This window comes from Cataglyphis hispanica, chromosome 1 (assembly GCF_021464435.1).
Source record: "Cataglyphis hispanica isolate Lineage 1 chromosome 1, ULB_Chis1_1.0, whole genome shotgun sequence".
Lineage (NCBI taxonomy): Eukaryota > Metazoa > Arthropoda > Insecta > Hymenoptera > Formicidae > Cataglyphis > Cataglyphis hispanica.
In genome coordinates, this window is record NC_065954.1 from 5943032 (window position 1) to 5965536 (window position 22505).

At 36.3% G+C, this 22505-nt stretch overlaps 1 protein-coding gene and 1 long non-coding RNA gene across 2 annotated transcripts in view; one reads left to right on the forward strand and one right to left on the reverse strand.

The window, feature by feature from the left end:
* LOC126849324 (teneurin-a) overlaps positions 1-22505 on the reverse strand; it is a 420000-nt gene that overhangs the window by 253104 nt on the left and 144391 nt on the right. The window contains exons 5-7 of the mRNA XM_050591054.1: positions 11330-11518; positions 10104-10268; positions 1408-1578 (exon numbers count right to left, since the gene is read on the reverse strand). Coding sequence (XP_050447011.1) covers positions 1408-1578; positions 10104-10268; positions 11330-11518 — 525 coding nt within the window. The remainder of the gene's footprint in view (positions 1-1407; positions 1579-10103; positions 10269-11329; positions 11519-22505) is intronic.
* LOC126851544 (uncharacterized) overlaps positions 1-22505 on the forward strand; it is a 223163-nt gene that overhangs the window by 56386 nt on the left and 144272 nt on the right. The gene's annotated exons all lie outside the window — the stretch shown is intronic.

Genomic DNA, 22505 nt, shown 5'->3' on the forward strand with positions numbered 1-22505 from the left:
GGTTTGGTACACTATGCTTCGAGCGGTGCATACATATTTATAATGTGGGGTTACATTATATTCACATAAAGCACAGCGCTATCCCAAGCTTTGTCTACATATTGAGGTCTTTATAGCAGCAAGTGGTTCACATCAATTAGTAATTGGCACGAAAACCAATATATATATATATATTATTAAATCGCGTTGCATCGAGAGCGCACGTATTCTTTGCGCGAGAGAGAATCGTTGCATTTGGTCAAACTTTGCGCGGCGTTCCGTTAAAACGGTCCGGATTATCGGGAATGCATTACAATAAATTCTCGTGTAAGCATAGTGAGCCATGTTGCGCATTCGATATACTGCGAAACACTTTGCGTAAAATCCGAGTGATCCCGTGGAAATAAAGTGCGTCCAATAGCGTTCCGTTGTATTTCCATCAAAGACCACGGGTTTATCCATTTCTGGTACATTTTTTTTTATTGTGTTTATAAATTCGCGATGCCAGCATATTTTTCAATATTCGAATAATCCGTTATTTAAATTCGTACGTAATATATTACGATATATGTTGTAATGCACAATTTTTTAAATCTAATTTTAAAAATATGGATACGTATATAATCAGTTGTTGTTTGTACGTCAAAAATTACAAGGAATAAAATGCAATCAAAACTTTGCAAGCTACGATGTTGACGGTCTCATTAATTGCCATCGTGCACGAGTAATCATGCTTGTCAATATCGCGTTTCTATTATTATACAAGTGTTTAGCGCAGCGGTACGTGAATTGAATGCGACCGTACATTAATCGCACATATGTAATCTCCATGCACATGCGCGCAGAAATGTTCAGGATCGTCACGACCAGTACAAACGATGTTTAGTCGCAGCAATATACTAATGGTATGTACATAGAAATATAGAGAAACGAATATATGCTGAGTATATTTACAATGAATTAACGGGTGCTTTAATGCAAACCTCCACCCACCTCCCCTCCCCTCCCCCTCCTGCCTCCCTTTTCACTCCCCTTTTATGGTCTACAACCCATTAGTTTAAACAGATACCTCACGCTGTCGCGCTCGCATCTGCACATCTACATAATCGGTGCCGGAGTATGCACCAAATTAAACACTCTCCGTTGAAAACTGAACTGTGTTATATAACGGTTATTCGCGGGTTAGCAGAATGGATCGCGTTACAATTCGATTTTCATTATGTTGCTCTTTTCATGAGGTGCTCACACCATACGCGTTTACACTGAATTATAGAGGAATAAGTACTCACGCGAATTTAAAGTTTAAAGGGATCCTTTATAAAAGTGTGTGAAGATTTAGATGTATTGACAGAAAGTAATGTGTAAGTCAAAAGTACTGTATAATTTAGAGAAATGTCATTAGAGTGAATTGACAGTGTCGTTACTCACCTGAATACGTCTCGGTCGGCATTTGATCACTTGGCACAGTGAAATTTGATGCGTTCGGTGGGCAACCGTTTCGGTTTTGTTGCGTGCGTAAAGTATGCGTTGCGTGTAAAGACGGTCCGCGCGGCGGCACTTCCGGCGGCGCAGGTTCCGGAGGCGAATCTCTACCAGTATCTGCAAACGCAAGACATTACATTTCTGTGTATCGGATATACATTTTTCTTTATATTTATAAATATAAAAATATATTTATAAATATATGCAAACTGCACTTTTATAAAAAGCTTGAACGAAATTTGATAAATGATATACTGGATAACATCTGTATATAGAACATTTGCATAAACGCGTGCTACGTAATTAATAATTGTGTTAAAAATTAGATTAAATCGATCATTTAAGAAACCAGACTATTTTTGTTAGTGTTTAATAAATTTAAAAAATTTGAAAATTTTTAACTTTTGAAAAATCTAATTTCATAATTTTGTTAAGAGTTATATATATTTGGTTTCTTAAATAACAGATTTCTTTTTACATTAATAAATTCAAACAATTTGGTGTTTATCTTATGAATTATTAAAATTGTATGATTATATCGGTGTAATTTCATCCATTTTGTTGCAATATTATTTTCTCTTACATGTTTGTGCATTCGTGAAATTCTAGTTTGGTCATGTTAGAAAATCTGCGAGCAATTAAGCAGCATCAATAATTAAGCGTCTCATTATACATTTTATGCATGCAAATTCAAAGAATCTATCTGCAATTGCTGAAATTGATTACTCATTACAGGCGAAGGAGTGTACAAGAAAATATTGAACAATAATGGAGTATTATAATTGAGATATTGGCGTATTCCAATGCTAGTATCATTAACCATAAATGCATTAAAAGCTATGACACGACACGATGCGCTACATGTTTTTTTTAGCAACTGTCAACCATACATAATCACGCATATATATATATATATATATATATATATATATATATATATATATATAATATACGTATGAGTTAGTAACGCATATTTTTTGAGAATTTTGTAAATTCTTGTGTTTTAAATATAAACTAATTATGACGAGTCTTAACAGCAATAGTAAAAATTTTCCATTTCTAACGGCGTCTTCTTAACGTTGGCCCTTCGGGGCTCAGTGTTGCGGGTTCTGTAGTTAAGTTACTTATAAAGTTGTTCAAACTTGAAAGGAACTTCACCGAAGAATAATTAAAGTTACCTAAACATAAAGAGTACAAAAGAGCGCCTACCAGGCATGTCGAGGGTAACAAAAATATTTGAGAGTATAGCCACGAAAAAGTTTGTCTTATAGGGAGAATCAAAATATAATTGATATTCTAAAATAATAAAACATAAATTTAAATTAATGTTTAATTAATGTTTTGACTATATTTGAAAAATAATTATTTTAATTTTTATATCTTACATATGTATATATATATCTTGACTTGACACATTTTTTATTATTTGTATACCAGTTGTGGGAATTAGCCGATGGTGACGCAATAAACCGATACTATGTTGAACATATATACATAATTGGAGCAATGTATAACCATTAAAGGTTGTTAATGTTACAGAACACATTATTGTAAATCAAGTTTAACTGCAATACAGTGGTCTATCGCGCTTTCGTGAAGCTACGTAACTTGGTTGCGGTAACTCGGATGTGGGATAATGGAATTTCGGTGCCTGGTCCTGCGGATTAAAATCTATTAAGCGAGTCGTTATAACTTATGGATGTATGTTGTAGATGTCAAGACAATTACTCGAACCACATAGTAAACAGTAGAGTTTAACATTTTATAATTATCACAATTCTTTGCATTAGCAAACAAACAACTTTGTTCGACAGTTAACGAGCAGAACGTTATATAAATTTTTGCAAAAACAATAACAAAATATATAAACGAAATAATCTTTACAAAATTATATAAAATAACGAAATGTTTTCTCATGTAACATTAGTTGCTTTATGCTGTGTCTATAATGCTTATAAAATGCTAATGCACATCAATTTAAAATTTAAATGATAAAACTATATTTTCTGCTGACCGCTTACATACCTGTAAAGTAAATAGGCCTGGGCAGACCTGTGTGCCAAGGAAGGTGCAGAGAGAAAAGTGCATTAGTGCGGCGGGATTAGCTGTGCATATGTGAAAATTTCAACAAAAAAATTGCATCATGCAAATGGGATGATTAGCCAAAAAAAATTTAACTTATTATATATACAATAGATATATTTACATTACTGTACTAGCTTATGTTAGACAAATTTGCATAAAGGCGTGTACTACAGAGCGTTTTGAATGAAGAGTCATAATCTTCTAAAAAATTGTATATTTGGGCATTTCATAAGATTCTGCAAATAGTAACATTAATTATCAATGTGGGAGAACAATAGATAATATTAAATATTGATGATTTCTCGATAGAATTATGGATTTTCATTAATTAATTGATGCGCAAAGTGAACATACCATAGAGAAAGGAAGGTGCTATTTCGTGATTAATTTAATAAATTCACGTGAAAGATGAAATGTATCATAAATGCATATATCAGAATGCAATTGAACCGAATGACATCGAAGGTTAATGCAATCGTCATGTACGTGAATCATACGCTAATGATACAATTGCAATGCGCTCTTTCGCCTCTTGACAACGCTTTGCGTCGAAGCTATTCAGATTTTTCGACGATTTTCGTCGTTATCACTTGGCCAGATCGAACTCTAATTAATCGCAAAAATTGTAAACGCGATAGAGGAATTATTTCTGCGAAGTTACGTGGCAATTGCGTCGATATTTTCCGTAATAAGCAGTAATAATCGCTTAATTAAACCGGACCGTGAAATGCGCAATGCGTAGCTGTCATCGCCAGCCGCGTCCGTCGCATACCTTGGACAACTTTACCATCGAAATATACATTTGTTCCAGTTATATTGAACAATTTGCCGGCACCGTTCGAGTGCTCGAAACACCTGTAACGCTCAATTACAAAGTCGAGTATCGCATCGACGATGGACAGGAAAAATCACGGCGCCGCGATGCTGTATCGCAATAGAGAGGGCTACGGAGAGCCCTTTGAATCGTTACAACGTGTTACTTTGTGCGACTTATACGCTTTTTAACGATGCAGTACAAACTACGGAATACATTCCGGCTTTATGATCGTTACATCGTTTTACATGCGTTTTACGCGGCATGATGTAGTACCGAATTAAAGCCCGGGTAAAGGTACATATTTGAGGAAGATTCTTCTGAAATTGCGAAATACGCTATGAATATAACGTTAAATTGCTGGAGTGCGGACGAAAGAATTAAAGCCGTTTAAATTTATTTCGCCGGCTAAATTGCCAAAAAAAAAAATCTCGGCACAAATGCAGCGGAATTTTATGATTGAGTGAATTTTTAATAGATCAAAATTATTGATTACAAAAATCTTCATATTATATATTACGTATTCATGCCAATGTATTCGACATTGTATTCTTTTATTTATTTTGCACAAAAATCTATAGAATTGCAGATTTTCATGTGAATTCTGCTAAATGACTTATTGTGCTGTGTATGTAAATTTGTCAGCATAGCTAATTAAAGGCAGCAAGGATAGGAGATAACGTTGCCCGCATGTGAAGGTTAGATCAATACGATTCCAGCCAATTATGGCTAATACTGGTACATCATTGATCAGTGGTCAAACCGCGTTACTGTCTCTCATAAAGCATAGGTTAGCGTTTACATAACGCGCAAAATAAATCATGCAGTTTCTGATGGCGATAGGCGCAGTGCAATCTAATTCCGCAAAATGATGAACATAATATAACTCTATAATATAGATTTTGCCTATTTACATCATATCGCTTATTCCATATGGCTGAATTTACATTTATTACATTCGGATCAAGATTCGTTTATTTAATTACGAATTTAAAAAAACATATTCTTTTTATGAATTAAAAAAATGCTTTGTTTATTTTATATTCAATAATCGTAAAATTTAAGCAGTTTAATTAAGCGTAAAGCAGCTATAATTACTATAATTTTATTCTTTGTAATTCTTCAATTTTGCGAGATGCCCATATAAATTATCAATACTTGTATAACATATATTATCAAACAATTAAATTACTTTAAATATTTTTTTAATTAAAACATTTTTCTTTTATTTTGACGACATTTTGGTATTTAGCGAAATTTATCGATATTGCTTCAGATTGTTATTACAGACGTGACACGCGTACACATAGAGCTATTTGGCATTAGCACGACATCTAATTGGATATATTATTGAGCAATATAACGTCGCCGGGGCGGTATGTCTTGGCCAATCGTTGGGAGCCAATTATGTAGCGTGCGCATCACCGATACCGAGTTCAACCGAGTTATCCCTTGTCCGCGGGCGGCGAGAAGGGTTAGTCAGACAGTGCAAGGGGATGCAAGGTAGCCGACAGTGACTTGATGCGGTTAGCGATTCGCGTCTGTAATTCGATTTGTCGGTCTAACGCCTCCGCGTTGGAGAGTACACATTCATGTAAATACGAATTATTTGCCGGTGCTATACCAGCGCGGTGTATTGCCGCGATGGTAGGTACCGTCCGATGACCAGTTCCGACGAATCGTTCTGGCTTGACTCCTTCCGGACCAAACAGTCTAATAAACCGAGTTAGCATTCGTGAATGCTTCGTCCGAACTGTCTCGTACAATTTCTGCGTACCGCGTCCGCTGCCTTCATTCGCGCACAAAATTTCAGCCGCGCACTACCATTTATGTACCATTGCTCAATCAATAGAACATAACAATCTTTTAACGATTTTTAACGATTTTAACGATTTTAACGAAGTTTTTAACGATTTTTTATTGTATTTTCGGACTTTCAATATGAAAGTGATGTCGTGTTAACTCACCTCTGCCTTTCATCAACGAAAGAGCCTCTAATTTTTTTTTGTTATCAAAAAAGTAATCAACAAAAATAATCAAATATATTTGAAGTAACAGTAAAGTTTCGTCACTAAAATAAACTTTACGATAATAAATTCACGAAGGTTGTGAAAGTTCATAAATGTCACATCGTTTGTAATTCGAGCATTATACGATAATTAACGACAATTAATCTCGCGTACATCGATTACATTCTATTTGAATTATTTACCTTAACATATAGCGATAGCAGTAGACAGTGATGAACGCAAACTGTTGTAATGTCTAAATCTATAAATTAATTATTACGTGATTTTAATTCCCACATGTTTTTCTCGTCTATATATTTTTATAACATAAAAACTAATAATTATTTCTCTTTCTGCGAATAATTGAAAGATTGCATTGCAAACGATTAAATGTAATAATAGATTTTCGCTGCCATAGATATTTAGTCTGCGAAAAAGGTAACCCAAAAAGAGAAAAGAACGATAACGGTAATGGTGAACACGGACTATTGGCACATAGTTTGCAAGTGGTGCTTCAAATTATTCCTATTCGGCGAAATCTGGCATTTATCCAGCACACTTGCATATAGTTTTCTGAATGGTCAATGTAACAAAAAGTATTCGATTATAGTTAGAACTGCGATGCGAATTAAGTGTTCGTGATTAAACATTTTTTCCTTAAGCAATGAATTATTTACTTTATTGTATTATCAACCGTTTGTAAAAAATACTGGCATGCATACGCTGCATGATTTTTTAAAAACTTTTGCTCGACTATATGAGTCAATTGATTTCGTGCGGATTTATTCCGTTCATATTATATATATATATATATATATATATATATATATATATGTATGTATATATATACGCAACACATACTATAAAACCTACATCAATCGAACGAATTGATAGCATCAAGCTTGCTGGTGCGCGTGATTCGTTCCAGGGCATTAAATGCAACAACCCGCATCAGAGCCCGTCAAAAATTACCAACCATCATTGAACGATTGCGAAAACTCGCGGAAAATTTATTTTTCACCGACGGTGATTTGTTTCTGCGTACATTTACGTGTGGTGTGCAATTATTAATTTTTACAAAATTTATATTTTTTTTACCAATTGATATAATTGCATATATACATTTCATGAATTTAATAATTGTTTGATATTCGGGTGGAGTAATAAAAATTTACAATTACAAATAATAAATTTAAATTATAATGAGATATTATATTTATTTATTTATTCAGTTTATCAATTACTTTGTCTTTGATATCCCTCAATCTAAATATTCTATACAGAGTTTATAAAGGATTACAGTTGTATCGTGTGTTATTTTTTTATCTAATGGCGATAAATACGCTCACTTAGCAAATTATGCTTTGTGATAGTAAATTAACGTAATGTAATGTTATCGGGTTTCGCGCGTTCACCAATTCAATAATGCGCTCCTAGACTGGGTCACATTAGACTACGGCGGTCTAATGTAATATCAATCGTCTTTCTGGCGATGGCGCGCACGCGGGGTTAACGCGGGTAAGCTCTGACCGTTGGGAGCCATTTGCTAATAGATGCCGCGACATGCCTCCATTAGACCGCAGGGACATACTGGCAAGCAATATCCCATCGGAGATTCAGACTCGAATTACTGCTTACGAGATCCTGGTAATTATACGTGGGATCTTGCCACATCTTATATAACTCTGGCTGTCATCATCGGCATTCTCTTTGTTTATATTATGCGTATATATATTATGTAGTTGTATCGTGTATTAAAAAATAACAGCGTGGATAAACGTATGACTCGTATATCTCGTTAAAATAATAGTGAAATTGTGATATATGAATGCAATGTAAATTTAAATCACGGAAAAAATTGGAATAAATAATGAAATAAAAAGATGAAAAACTTTATATACTCTTTTCTCAAGATTACTTTATTTTTATCATCATGATACATCTTGTTACATGTATATACATATGTACGTACGATATATCTTTATTAAAACGCACGTCTTGTAAATGCCGGGCCCACGAGCAAATGTGAGAGATGTAATTTCGCATCGCTAATTTCTAATCTCTCGGAATCAAACGTGTTACGAGATCGCACACTCAGTCGGGCGGGAGAAATGCGGCCTTCGAAGACTGAAATTCCGAAGATAACCGTCTACGAGATGCGGTGGAAGCTCGCTCTTTACCTCCTGCGCCCACTCACCAGCTTTCCATCCGACTATCCTCTTCGGCGTCCTTTCATCCACAATCTCGTCGTCTCGCGATATCGGCGGGACTAATTGGCAGCCAGCATCCCTCGAAGTCGACGTGACCGCCGTCGCCGCATCGACGTCGCGTCGACACGAAATGAGATCTGGCGAAATTTCGTTTAAAACTTAGCGGACGAGCGTAAGCCGCTCTCGTCGACCACGGGCACCGCGTCGGCTCCTCAAAACCACAAAGCTACTTTCTCTCATCTCTCTTGACAGTCGAGAGAGAGAGAGAGAGAGCTGCGTTCTACGATGAGACGACGCTAACGATAAGATAGCGCGCTTAGACCGGCAACGACGGGAGACCTAAAATACTGTTGACGTTTCGAAACAATGTATAGTCGCTGGGGTCGCGCTAACTTCGATGGTAGCCTATACTCCTCTAACTAGGCGAGCTCAGCCGCCAACTGTTAATTCCGTTAGCCTCGGGCTCAAGGCTCTTTCTCATTCTCTCTCGCGTTCGCGTTACCGACACTGTCGGTGTTGCCGCTGGTACATTACTGTATCGGACAACAATGAACCTAACTGCCAAAATAGAAAGTCCTATGGTTATTTAACGAGCCAGCGCATAATGCAGTTTGTTGATTACGGCATGATTTCCGACGATAATGCACGGCTTGGAAACCGTTTGCCTTTGCCAAGATCTTTCGCCGCGAGCTTCACATCCGCATGTCGGTGGAAAGTGCGAGACGAGAGATGCTCATAACGAGAACAACATTTGTAATTAGAACAACGCGGTTACATATGCATAAATGTTGCTTTAGGATAAGATTAACAACGGAGATAGCGCGTTTTCTTGCACTGTTGGAAATTATTATTGAAATAATCGTTGATGAGAATCTGTTATGGAAGATTAATACATGTCTTGTGCGCGGAGTTTATTATTTTATACAAGATCGAGGTTGAAAATGTTTGAAAATGCTCCATCTATAATACTTTGTTTCACTGTAAATCTACAAAATCTCGAATAATTGAAAGCTTATATAACGTAAGCAGAAATCTTAGAAAATACAAGAAAGTAAAATTTGTCAAATGTTCACGTATGATTTCTTTTTTTCCGCTCACCTTTTTCCGAATGACTATTAATATTAAGTTTTTAACGAGGAACACGTTTACTCGAAACCCGATTTAACTTCGGCCAGGGGCTCGATACCATCCAGTAACTCGATTAGTCCGGTAATCGCATTTGAGGCATGGATCGTTAACTTATCGCACCGCGGCCGAAATTTTACGTCGTGATTTAAAGCGTCGATCCGCTCAGGGCGATCGGCAAGAATTTATTCTAATTTTTCACAATTGAATAGATTTTCTTTTTTTTTTAATCTTTAATAGCACCCAGTTTTATATTTCTCAGCTTATTGAGATTCAATAATCACAATAATCGTCTCAAACAATGATACCGAATAGCATGCGATATGATGCGATGGTCATGCGTATGAGATAATAAATATGCAATAATATATGCGAAAAAAGCGCGGAATGTTGCCTCACCGTTGGTGAGATGTATGCGAGTGTGTTCATCGGGGAAGACAGTTTCGGAACGGTCACTCGCAGTGGAACTACTGCTCAAAGCGCTTGCGTGACCTCGGCGTGTTCTTCGACCTAAGGTACCGCCGCCGGAAGTCGTCTTTTTTGCGGGCGCCGCGTAAACGGTATCTGCAATAAAGAAGACACGAATATTTTTAAATAGTCGAATATATATATATATATATATATATATATATATATTTAAAAGTTCTTTACTTTAGAGAACGCCGGTTTTGTTAACGAGCGAGAGTCGTGCCGCTTAATTCAATCTTCCATTAGCGCGTGGACAAAGAAAATTCTTGAATCCCCTCGAAATTACTTTTAAAGAAACGAAATTATTTGTAAGATTAAGCGAAAGCATTTTTCATGTAAATTTACTTGTAACTTTTAACAAGTAACTTTTGTATATTTCACTCCAGAATCACACTCTAAAATTTTAATGATACAGTGATATGACATAGTGTCTACGTATGTGCAGGCGGAAAAAACCAGTGAGTGGAAAAAAATCATGGTAACTTCCGTTTTTTTACTCAATTCGGTCGGACTTTATCCATTGGAATAAACTCGCAATAACTACAAATAAAATGTAATATTAAAATATATTTATATAACTTTACGCAAAAAGATATTTGTACTTTAATTAATTATTCATACTAATCACTATAATTAAAAAAATGAAATATAATTAATATAATAATAAAATCTTTTTTAATTCAAATTAATGTGTAAATTTTAGAACAAAAAGCTTTTTAGAGATATATATGTTACTAAATTTCATATTAATTTTTGATATGAGAAAAATGTTATAATAACAGAATTAAACATTTTTACCGATTTTTTTCCGAAAAATACCGGTTCTTATTCACTGGCATAGATTTTATCAAAAAAATTTGGAATTTTTCCAACCTTGTATATTTGCCAATTTTTTTTTTAATGCGACTAAAGATTAAGTATAATATCTAAGATGGATATGAAATATCATAATAAAAAGCGGAAACTATAGCTGTCATATATATTGTGTCATATCGATGATTTTCATTTTAAATTGTCTCTTTATTGGAATAAGTTTATTTTGTGCGCATTAATTTTAATATAAAGTATAAAATTGCGTTTGATGAAATTCATCTTGCGGTGAGCCCGTAAGTATCATCTTGCGTGCAACCCGTTCGCGGTTCTAATTAACTCCCTACCATTGCCGTTGCGAGATCTCTCGGAAGATATGCTGCCGTTATAATGATGCCGGCGAGAGTTTGTGCTTTCGAGGGGAAATGGAGAAGCTTGCCGATGATTTGGCGTCAAGGTTGGAGGCGGTGTTGGGTTGTCCGTGGTTGCTGCGCCTTCCGTGTCGGATCCCGTACGGTACGATCTGTCTCCTGCATCTGCGTACAATTAATCGCACGTCAATGACGCTCATTTTTATTTTAACTCGACATCTTTAACAGAACATGTATAATAAATTCTTAAATTAATTAATTAAATAAGATTATGTTCTCATACATGTGCTAAATTTTTTAACAATACCGAACCGAATCCGTGAATTAAATTTTTATCGTATTTTATCTACGAGTTTTTTCATCAATCGCCTGTAAATTTGTTTTCTCCGCGTTTTTTCATGCTACTTGTGAATTGCCACGGACATATGATTCCACATATGAAGCGCATCTCATTTATCTTTGCACCTATCTCGGGAACAGCGAGGCCTTTTATGAATGCAACCATTATTCTGTTTTAGACAGATCTCCTGATGTGATATTGTAACTATGTACCTCGCTTTTCGCCTCTATCGCCAGTCGACATTTCCGTCAGCTCTCTGTCAGATCCGAGCATTTCGACGCGCGACGCTGTTCCGATCTGCATTTGCTTAAGTTGGCACACGTCTAAACTCTTAAAGGCGCTTGTCACCTCAAAATAAAATTCACTCTGAGGAAGCGCGCATTACTCGGTGCGCACGATAGCGGAACATAAGAAGTGTAGAATAGAGGAGACTTTAGACTACGAGAAATGTGGCGGTATGTCAGTACGCCCATGCACGATGCGCGTATGTATAAGTAGAGCTGTATTTTTAACCACGTTGACGTACAAGATGTACCGAGAGTTATTTCTTTGAAGTATATTCAAAGATACGCAGGAATGACGCTGAAAGGATAGAGTGAAGCAATATAGTTAGCCGCGCCAAAGAAGGAATTTCTCTGTATGACATTATATTTTCAATCAGTCTTCTGTCGATGAACGCTATCGTGAAATCGTTACTTTTACTTTCAATTTTCAGAATTTTGTCTTCGGCGTCTGTATTCGATAAAAGTTCAATAATTAGGAAAACTAGTATCATCCTTTATAAGGCATCCATTGCGGATATATCTCTTTTTAAGATAGAAACAAATGACTTTGCGATATCGCATTCGGCCTGTTAATTGGCAGATAATTGTCGGTTGCAAGAATGCACGTTCTAATTCACTATTAAACTTTGTTGTGGCGGACAAAGGGGTAAAATCATAGTGAGAAAAGGTTGGGATGGGAGTTTCGTATGGTAGGGAGGACGAGATCGAATCTTCGTCGGTAATTAATGAGTAAAGTTTTACAAATAGCCGAAGGCATAGTCACTAAACGCCTTAGCGAGCTCGTGAATCCCATTCACAAGCAGAGTATCTGTACGCAAAAGTAAGTTTTTAATTGATAATTATCCTTTCTCGTGTGAGAGAAAAAGATAGGCGGCATCTCGCGATACGTTATACCGTATCGTTGATTAAAAACGGGGAATGAGCTTAAAAATATTTTTACATACAAAAGATCATGAGATTACGTACGATTAAAAGTAAAGTATATATAAAAATTTATCTATATCGATATAACATATGAGATATAAATTAATTATATACATAGCTATTTAAGCCTGTAACATTTTGCGATTAAGCAAAATAAATTAAGCGCAGACAAAAAAATTGAATATACAATTTACAATCTTGTAAATTTTTTATTATTTTTTGTACTATCATTTCTTGCGCGCTAAAAATCTGATATTGAAGCGATAAAATTTAATAGGGCATTAATTATGTGTTTATGCTGCGTTCTAAATGATTGAGATGAACGTATTCGTCGGAAGCGACGCGCGACCGCGGATTGACAAATCAGATCGAGCGGGGACCTAGGCGCGAGCGCGGAACAAGCTCGAGGCGACTTGCGGGTTACCTCGGGACATCAAAGATTCGAAGTGCTTTCTGCCATCTAGCCTCTTCTCCCTGCTCGAAGCCGCCGTTGTAAGCGCACTCACGATATAAAGAGATACGGCCAAGATGGGCACCCTGATAGCCGAGACGTCTGAGAGTGAGTAGCCGAGGGCCGGGGCAGTGGCGCTGATATTGCTCGCATTAAACTTTCATATTCAATCTTGCCACCCACCGTTGGGGCCCCCCTTTCCCGCGGTCCCGCTCCGCTGTACGAAGAGCCCGGCATCAACCCCACATGTAATTGTGTTATGCCCTCCTTTCCCTCCGTCGTCTTCCTCTCTCTCTCTCTCTCTCTCTCTTTCTCTCTCTTTCTCACCCTTCCTCATTCTTCAGTAAACCCCAGCTCTTCCTCCTCCTTCGACCTTTCCTCTTCTCGTCTACCCATTTCCCTTCGGCACGACCTCGGTCACCCTCTCGCTCACGCAATTCTGCTACGCCCTCGCGATGCTCTTCCTTTCTATATTGGATTTTCTAATCCATATGGATTTGAAAATATCGTCGCAACATTTAAGAGGATACGTCGTCGCAAGAGTTTCTTTTTCGGCCGTTTGCTACATCGCTTTCGATGCAACAAATGACTGTGATTATTATTTCTTTTGACATGCCTTTCACATTCTTCATTGAGATAGCGAGATGTTGGCAAATAATGAAACGACACGTTTCGTACCATATATCTATTGTATAATTAAAACTGATGGCCGACTGTACATTTTCTACGCTTCTTTTAAAATAAAAAAATGAAGTTTTTATAAAAACAATATTTAAAATATCATAAAATATGAATAGATGATGACTTCACGTAAGACTTTGCGTAAACGCTATTAATTTTAGTTTAGATTAGATTCTAGAGTTACATTCTCGCATGAAACTGATAATTAATAGTTTGTATAATAATAATACTATAATAATATTATTTGAGATAATTATTAATTATGCGTAGCGTAACAATATCTAAACGGGAACCCTATCACCCTTTCGCAAATCATCGATATACTCGTGCAGCAATGTACGTGCCCTCATCGATCGCGCGAGAGCGTTAACCACGACGTAACAACATCTCACCGGCACGCCGACGTAGCAAAACGAACAGTCGGCGCTTATCTTTAATCGACCGTTAATCATCGGCGCCGATCGCGTGCTCACCGGTGTCCCCTTTCGACACTCCCGGCAGTCGTGCGAGTGCACGGGCTAGCCGGACGATTTATCTCGCAAAGCACACGGGGACCGTCCCCTCCGAACGAACGCTCGCTCGGAATTTACAGTCGTGTCTCGTCCTGTCCGGTGGCATTTCTTCACCCCGGCAACGATTCCTTCCGTGGCGACTAAACGCGCGGCGGGTGGGCACCGGCATCGGCGGGACAAGGAAAACCGTGGCATGTCGTGTGCACACGATGCATTTTGTTTGTAGGGGATTGTTGCCATGGCGGCGAACTGCGAACATCGAATGCACTTCGCCCTGGCACTGGCGCGGCGCGGCACGGCAGCACCGACACGGCTCGTAGACCACGAGCGAGCTTACGGAAGTGTAAGCCTCCAGCTGCTTTCGCAAGCTTCACGCAACGGCCCGTGTATACGCCCTGGACACGGTAGACGACGCAACTTCGATCACGATGCGTGTTAATTTCCTTCAAAATTTTGCTCGTGAACAGAGCCGCGTTACTATGCGTAGCTAATGCACGCATCTTTTCCTGCTCTCATGATTTTGCAGCGTGTTAAAATATACGCGAATACAAAATACCATATCAAGTAGGATAATGTTTGCGGAATAAAATTCTATGGCTTCTATATCGTCTGGATTCATGCAGACGATAATCGAAAGAAAAAAATTCAAAATTTAATAATCATTCTGTCTGACTAATGCAAATATAACATTTTCATGTTATAATTCTAGTCATCATTATATATGTCAGAATGATACAGTTTAAACATGAAATAAGACAATCGCAATATACAGTTTTGTAAATGTACCTTGCAACGGACATTTGTGACAACTACAAATAATGTTGAGAGACACAAATATTCTGTGAATATCAATATGCAATAATGTTGCAATTTTTTCTTATATTTTGTATTCAAGTATTTTCCAATGTAAATCAATATTTGTGTTGAACAAAAAAATTTTTTTTTCATTCATGATTTACACCTCCTTTGCCGAACACTTTAGAGACATTTCTATGCTTTTTAGTCGTTACAAAAGGTGTATATGTGTCAAAAAAAGGGAAAAAAAAAAACAATAAGGGATACGAGACGCGTTTTTCGAGCAGCTGTCGCACGCACAAGGAACAATGGGATATCTACGTCGCGACTCATATCGAAAACCAATTTCCGAGACGTCAACGAAACGAAATCGGACGCTAGAAGAGGGGGAATTTGCCGACGTTTTTCTAGTAACTGCCAGAGGTTGGAGATCACTTTGAGCGGGAGAGTTTGGCAAGATCGAGGAGTGGTTGTACCTTCAACAGGTGCAAAGTGTCTCCGTTGAAAAGGCTCACTCTCCCTCCAACCATCCCGCTCCGAGTCTCTTCCTTCCGCTTCTTAAATTGCAAGCTCTTTGATAGAAAGTCTAAAGCGGCCGGTGTACCGCCGAGAGTGAGACGAGACGTACATACAATTACAACGACTCATAATAAGCCGATGCTCCGTTTGAGAAAATAACGATGCTCGCTAATGAAGTAGGCATACCCGCCGCGCTTCGCATTCCGTTTACGACAGTGTGTTCCTTTATTGCGGAATATTTCGAGTCTTCTTCAATGCGAACAATTCTCTCTTGCAACAAGAGCACGATGTCAGTACACAATTGAGCTTGTGATGAAACACGATGTGATAGAAATTGTCGTAATAAGAGTAATTATTTATTCTCTCGCGTGCGCTTTACATATCGATATTGTACACATAACGCGTTTGAAAATTAAGGAATATTTATTCTCTTGCTGTACTATTTTTGTAGAGTTACCTGAAATGTATGCCAGATATTTAATCATTCAAGAATGAAGAGTATTACATTACAGGCGATTATCGTGATTTTTATCAATATAAATGCTTGTATATGATTAAGTAAAATTCCAAATAGTTTTATGGTTTCCTATGGAATTTTAATAATATTTATCGATTTTATAAGCTTTTTTTCATTTTTTATCCTATATCCTATAAGTGGCCAATATGCAAGCCGCAATGAACAAGATTATTCTGTGATTGCTTATAAAATCGACTTATCAAAAGATATTAAGCTTCAGAATATCTCATATATCAAAAATTTGTTATAAGTATTAAAGACTACGTTATTATGTCTAAAGAAATACATATAATATAAAATGAATTACAACTGCTAACACTGACATTGAAACGGAGAAATAGAGATAGAGAAATTATTAGATGAAATTCAAAAAAATTATTGAATAACAATGCTTACGATCAATTTTTTAGGAACTTAAAAATTATGACATTTAATACAAGTAATTATTTGAATTTGCTCCGAGATTATCTAAAATACTCGTTATTTTATTTTACCTATTAAAAGTCTTATAATCATAATTTGGAAAATATAACGAGAAAAATAGGAATTGTGACAAATATAATGTAGGATACAATTTTTACATTAAATTGTTTCATTCAGGCAAAGAGGAATACAAGCAATGGTCAATTCTCTCTGTTTATCATTAAAAAAGGAGGGTTTACATATTATCAACGCTAGCAAAGGAAAAACTATGTGTATTTGTCTGAGAGCTTCGAGCAATCGAGGAGTGTGCGCAATTTTTTGCCTTTGAACTTTCGACGAAAAGATACCGGCGATTATGCAAGCGCAACTGTGGTTGGCATTCTATCAGCTTTGCTTCACGTGTTATATGCATTTCCGTTAACTTGTCTCACACACTCTTTATTATAGAATACTTATTAGTTAGACTTTTTAATTTTTCTTTTTTTATTAAGTAATAGTATAAGTAATGTAGAAGATTCAACATAAAAAAAATTTAGTTGATATATTATAGGTTTATGAAAATATTTTTAACTAGATTAAAAATATATTTTGGTGAGATCAAATTCTTTTTTTAAATTATGAGAATAATTTAGAATTCAAAATAACTAAGTTATTCATGCAATGTTTAGGAAAATTATTGATACGAAAATTTTTTACTGATTGCTTGTAAACAAAGTACAATAAAGTTTAATATTGTCTGTTACGTTTCTTCTGTGCTCTTTCTCATAGAAAACAGAGTCGTAGTCGACGACGAGGGTTCGAAGTTCAATGTTCGCTGCAGTATTCCCATCTATTTAATGTTTTGTTTTTCTCATGCGACCGGCAACTACGTTGAGTCCCCCTTCGGCAGTAATGAATAGTATCCGTTATATATTTTATGAACGGCATGAGAACTTTTCTCATCATCTTTGAAACTAGGAATTACATATCGATATCTTTCGTTATTGACGATGTTGGCGCGGAATAGCATAGCATCGGTAGAAGATCCCCTAACTTCAAACTTTCCATCACGAAATTTTTTTTTGCGTTTCTCTTGTTTCTTCAATTTTTTTTTCTGTCATTTAAAAAAAAAAAAAAAGTAATCTGTTTTAACGTAAAGAAGGATTATAATAAACACAGTACATCGACGGTACATCAAATTCAATAATAAAGATATAAATATTTTTCAAGAGTTGTAGAAGAGTTATATAAATAAATATTTATTGAGATATACAACAGATATGCGACATTAGCAATAGTTAAATATTACGAACGTGTTGTTGCCGTTATATTATACATATACTTAATACTTTAATATTGTTAAAATGACAACTAATTAATTATAAATTGATTACTCATATAATTTTAAATTAATATAACATTGCGAAATCAGCGTGGAAATTATAGTACGAAATGATGATGGTAATATTTTAATTACTATGGAGATACAATGTTAAACTGTCGATTCGAGCAAACATATCTCGTATTGAAAATAAATCAATGCTGTTTATATATAGTGAATCCATTCAATATGCGTTCATAAAATTACACATTTAAGTAATCGAAACGTCATGCGTAGAAATATGTATTTTTTTCTGCTTTTCTCATGCATTTTCAAAATTAACAGCTCAATTTAACTGATCAACTGATCCATATGCATGCACAGAAAATAAAATATATTGAAGAATAATATTAAAAATTTATACATAGGTTTTACCGTTATAATTTACATTCTCAAATATGAATGATGCAATAGAAAATGATTTCTTTCCTATAATTTTATACATAAGAATTGAATGTACTATATACACAGTCCCATTTTCCAACGTGAAACAATCTCAAGTTTTCTGGCAGCAAGCAATGTGTCAAATAGATAATAGAAAATCCAAGTCTCGAGCGCTACACTGCGGAAACGCCAAGCTCAAAACGTATTTCACCAGGTTATCGTTAGTGGCGAAACAGCGGCACGATAGTGACGCGCATTGTTAAAGAGCGACCGCGATAAATTCATTACAATCCTACCTATTTGCAATCTACTGCTTTTTATTGCAGGACCTGTCTAACATTTTGTTATATAAAATTTGCTAAAATTTTTTAGGGACATATATTTTGCAGTATTAAGCTATTGTTAATAAGAGAATTATTCGATATTTTAAAGCAAGGAACTGATAACAATATTATTTTGCAATGTGAAAGGAAAAAGAAAGACGTTAAATTACGTATAGAACCATAAGACATTTATATTCTTCATTTTCATGTAACGTAATAATAATTGGTCTTGTTCTGAGATTTTAATCTCCAATTATACATGCATTTTTTATTTACGATTAGTATATTAATGCTAATTTAATTTGGGTTAAACTTAGCTGACATCCTATATGAACATTTTGATATATCCGGCATATTAAAGAAAAGATGAAGATATTGTAAGTTAGAATAAAATGGAGTTGCTTGATAAATTTAATATTTGCCATTAATCTTTTTAACCTAATTGGATTTCTAACAGGTTGGATTTGAAATAAAATTGAGTTATTATTGATAATGAATGATTGATAAGAATTACGTGGAAAAAATGTATACATATGTGTGAAGAGAATTCAGATTTAAATGCATTAAAGCTCGAAATTTACTTGTCATAAAATTATCTCTTATCTAGATATATGATAAAATTTCGAATGTTGAAGGCGATTTTACTAACGAAAATTCTCTCGCACATTTTCCTTACGTCAAACAGATAAGGGTATATAAGATCCTTTCAGTGATATTATTAGCAATAGCCGTCCCGACATCTTGGTTATCTCCATGCGAGACGTTAAAACCTTATGCCCGAAATTATGATCCACGAAGCGTGAATAATTCCGTCTGGCCACCATTCATTCCGCGGTTGGTGTAAATTATTGCAAGGAACGCATTAATTTCCTTTGCGAATAATTAACAACGTACCGGACAACGAAACCTTCGCGCACCTCCTATGCTTTTGCAATGGTCAGTCCTTCCGTCGGTACCCTCATACTCCGGACTTCCCCTCCCGACTTCACTTCCCGCCATCCCCCTCCCCCCTCCCTTCCCCATTCACCTCAACCTCTTGGTCGACAACTGAAATATTAATCATGACTTACACATGATGTTCCGGGACTAGGGGCATTCTCCATCTGCATTATTAAGTGACCTCGCGCACGAGTTACGCTGTAGGCTCAGCCCTTATTCCGCAAAACGAATATGGATGTGCGGTTCGCGTTGTTATTATTCCAATGTGAAGGTCTCTTGCAATATTTTGCCAATGTTCACCGAGCAGATCGCGTAATCGCACGGTGCAAAGCTTTCCTTCGCGAGCATACGTTTTACTAGCTGCGTACGAGCCGCACGAATATTGTATAATTCACATTGATAAAAGTTGAATGAAATAGATTTATATGCGCCCACATGTAAAAAAGCGCTTTGATAATATGGAAATTATGGTGTAATTTTCAAAAAATTAGAGAAAATCCTTGTATTTGCATCATAAAAATTTGATGAGTATATGTAATATTATATGTTATTAGAGTTTTTAATCTTCTTACAATTCTTCATTAATTAAACATTTCACTGGCATATTTCTCGGTTTCTTTATGACTCGACAAATAGATTCGAAACGAAAGTAATAAATAGCGACGTTCCAACTCGATCCCGCCGTCTCTTTTACGCGAAAATAAAATTGTTATTCTTGTATTCCCAAAGGTTCGCGCGGAAAAATGAAAGTTCATTAAAACCAGTATGGTTTATCGGCTTTTCGCTCGGATTTCTCGGGCCTCTGGAGTGTTCTCGTTCTAGGAAGCGATTTATATCTCTTTTTTTTTTCTTTTTTCCCAGTGCAACGATACCAACGAGATAGTGGCGCAGACATACTCGAGTATTTCGATATCGCGTAACGTTTGCTCGATACTCGCGAGTTATTCCGCTCCAAATCCATTTGGACGACGGTAATGTACGTTAAACGTCGTAAAATTATCTCGATATAATTGTTCGCTTTAAATAACGACGATTGCGCCGGTAGTTGAGCGCCAGACGCGGTATGCATCCAGAAATTAATTCAGTATTCGAAGGATTACATGGCGACATCAAAGCGAGCAATAATAGGAACGCTGCTTATACGTCTGACGAGGTATGCGACCACGAAAGTAGATACGATGGCTGTAAGTAACAAATCGACTCGCGAATAATAGAGGATGATAATGCGACGGACGATATCAGTCGATTTACAGATAGAAACAATTTGCTCGCACATAATACTCGTATTGTTACAATTCGACGTCTCGATTATTATCTCGATTAATGTATAACGACTGCCTACCACGACTGATTACCACGTCGATATCGATTCATTACTTCGATTATTAAAACATGCTTGTTTTAACATGCTTGTTAATATAGATCGATATTAAAAGTTATTAATTTAAATTGCGTGTTATAAATCAGCGTAAGTGTTTTTACTCCGATATAATATCTAAAAACATAATAGCCATAAAAATAATTGCGTGAAAATGAAGTTTATGCAGTGAGTGTTATTCGCAAAATCTTTATACTGCAGAGATAATCCAAAGTCTGCATATTATTACTATGAGCTCGCGACTCATACACAATAGCTTTTCTAGAATTAAATCCGACCTCACGCCACAACTAAGTTACACCTGCGCGTCATTTCGTGCGCCGCTACCTTCCTTGGATTCGATCGAGACGACAGAGGAGATGGCAAACTGTTAATAGGAGGGGAGTTTTAAATGCGCGTAACGTAATAACGCGTGCATTAGGCGACTACTATGGCGTCGGTGGCGTCTGCGGCGGCGACAACGATAGTAGACCCATTCTCCGTAAGGGGTAGTTTGCTTGACAACTCGATTATACGATACTGCAGGGCTGAGTGGCAAGTGGTGATATATGGTGCGCATATACACGCCGGGTTGCCTCTGAAGTCACTTAAAATAATGAGAAACCCGGTATCGGGTACCACGCTTGTTTTCCCTCCTTTTTCCTTTTTCTTTTCTTCATCGACGGCATTTACTCGCGAGTATCGGATGCGACAAACAGAGTGACGGACCGGTTCGCTCGGCGAAACTTCGCCGTCAGTCTTTCCGCGTCGTCCGCGCGCGGATATAATCGACGATCGTTCAGATAATCAACAGAGTGACAGAAAAGAATGAACGTTTTTGCATCGAACATATGACCAATATTTTATTATTTTTGTCCGTGATGCTATCGGTTGTACAATTTTAGTTACAATTTTATATTCCATGCGTATATAAGTAATTTTCAATATAGGCTTATTGTATTTCTCTCTCTTGCTCTGTCCTAGCTCTGCGAATGCCCGGTTGATTTTCGGATGGACATTTAGATATTTACATTGACGATCCCGAAACGTAATAACGCATTTCATTAAACCACATACATAGATCGTTAGTCAATATTAATTGCTTGCAGCAAAGTGCTTGATACTCCATCTCAATTTTTCTTGTAATTAAATAAGCAACATAAGTGTTAGATATTTGTTACACTATCTTTGTGTCTTTGTGTGAGTAGTTGACAGTTATAATAATCTTGTAAATATCACACAAATTGCATGCGTGAATTTAATATCAAAATATAATTTACCATCTTTTTTCTTTCAAAAAGTATAGTTTCTTTCCGATTACTATTGAAAATCTGATGAAATCA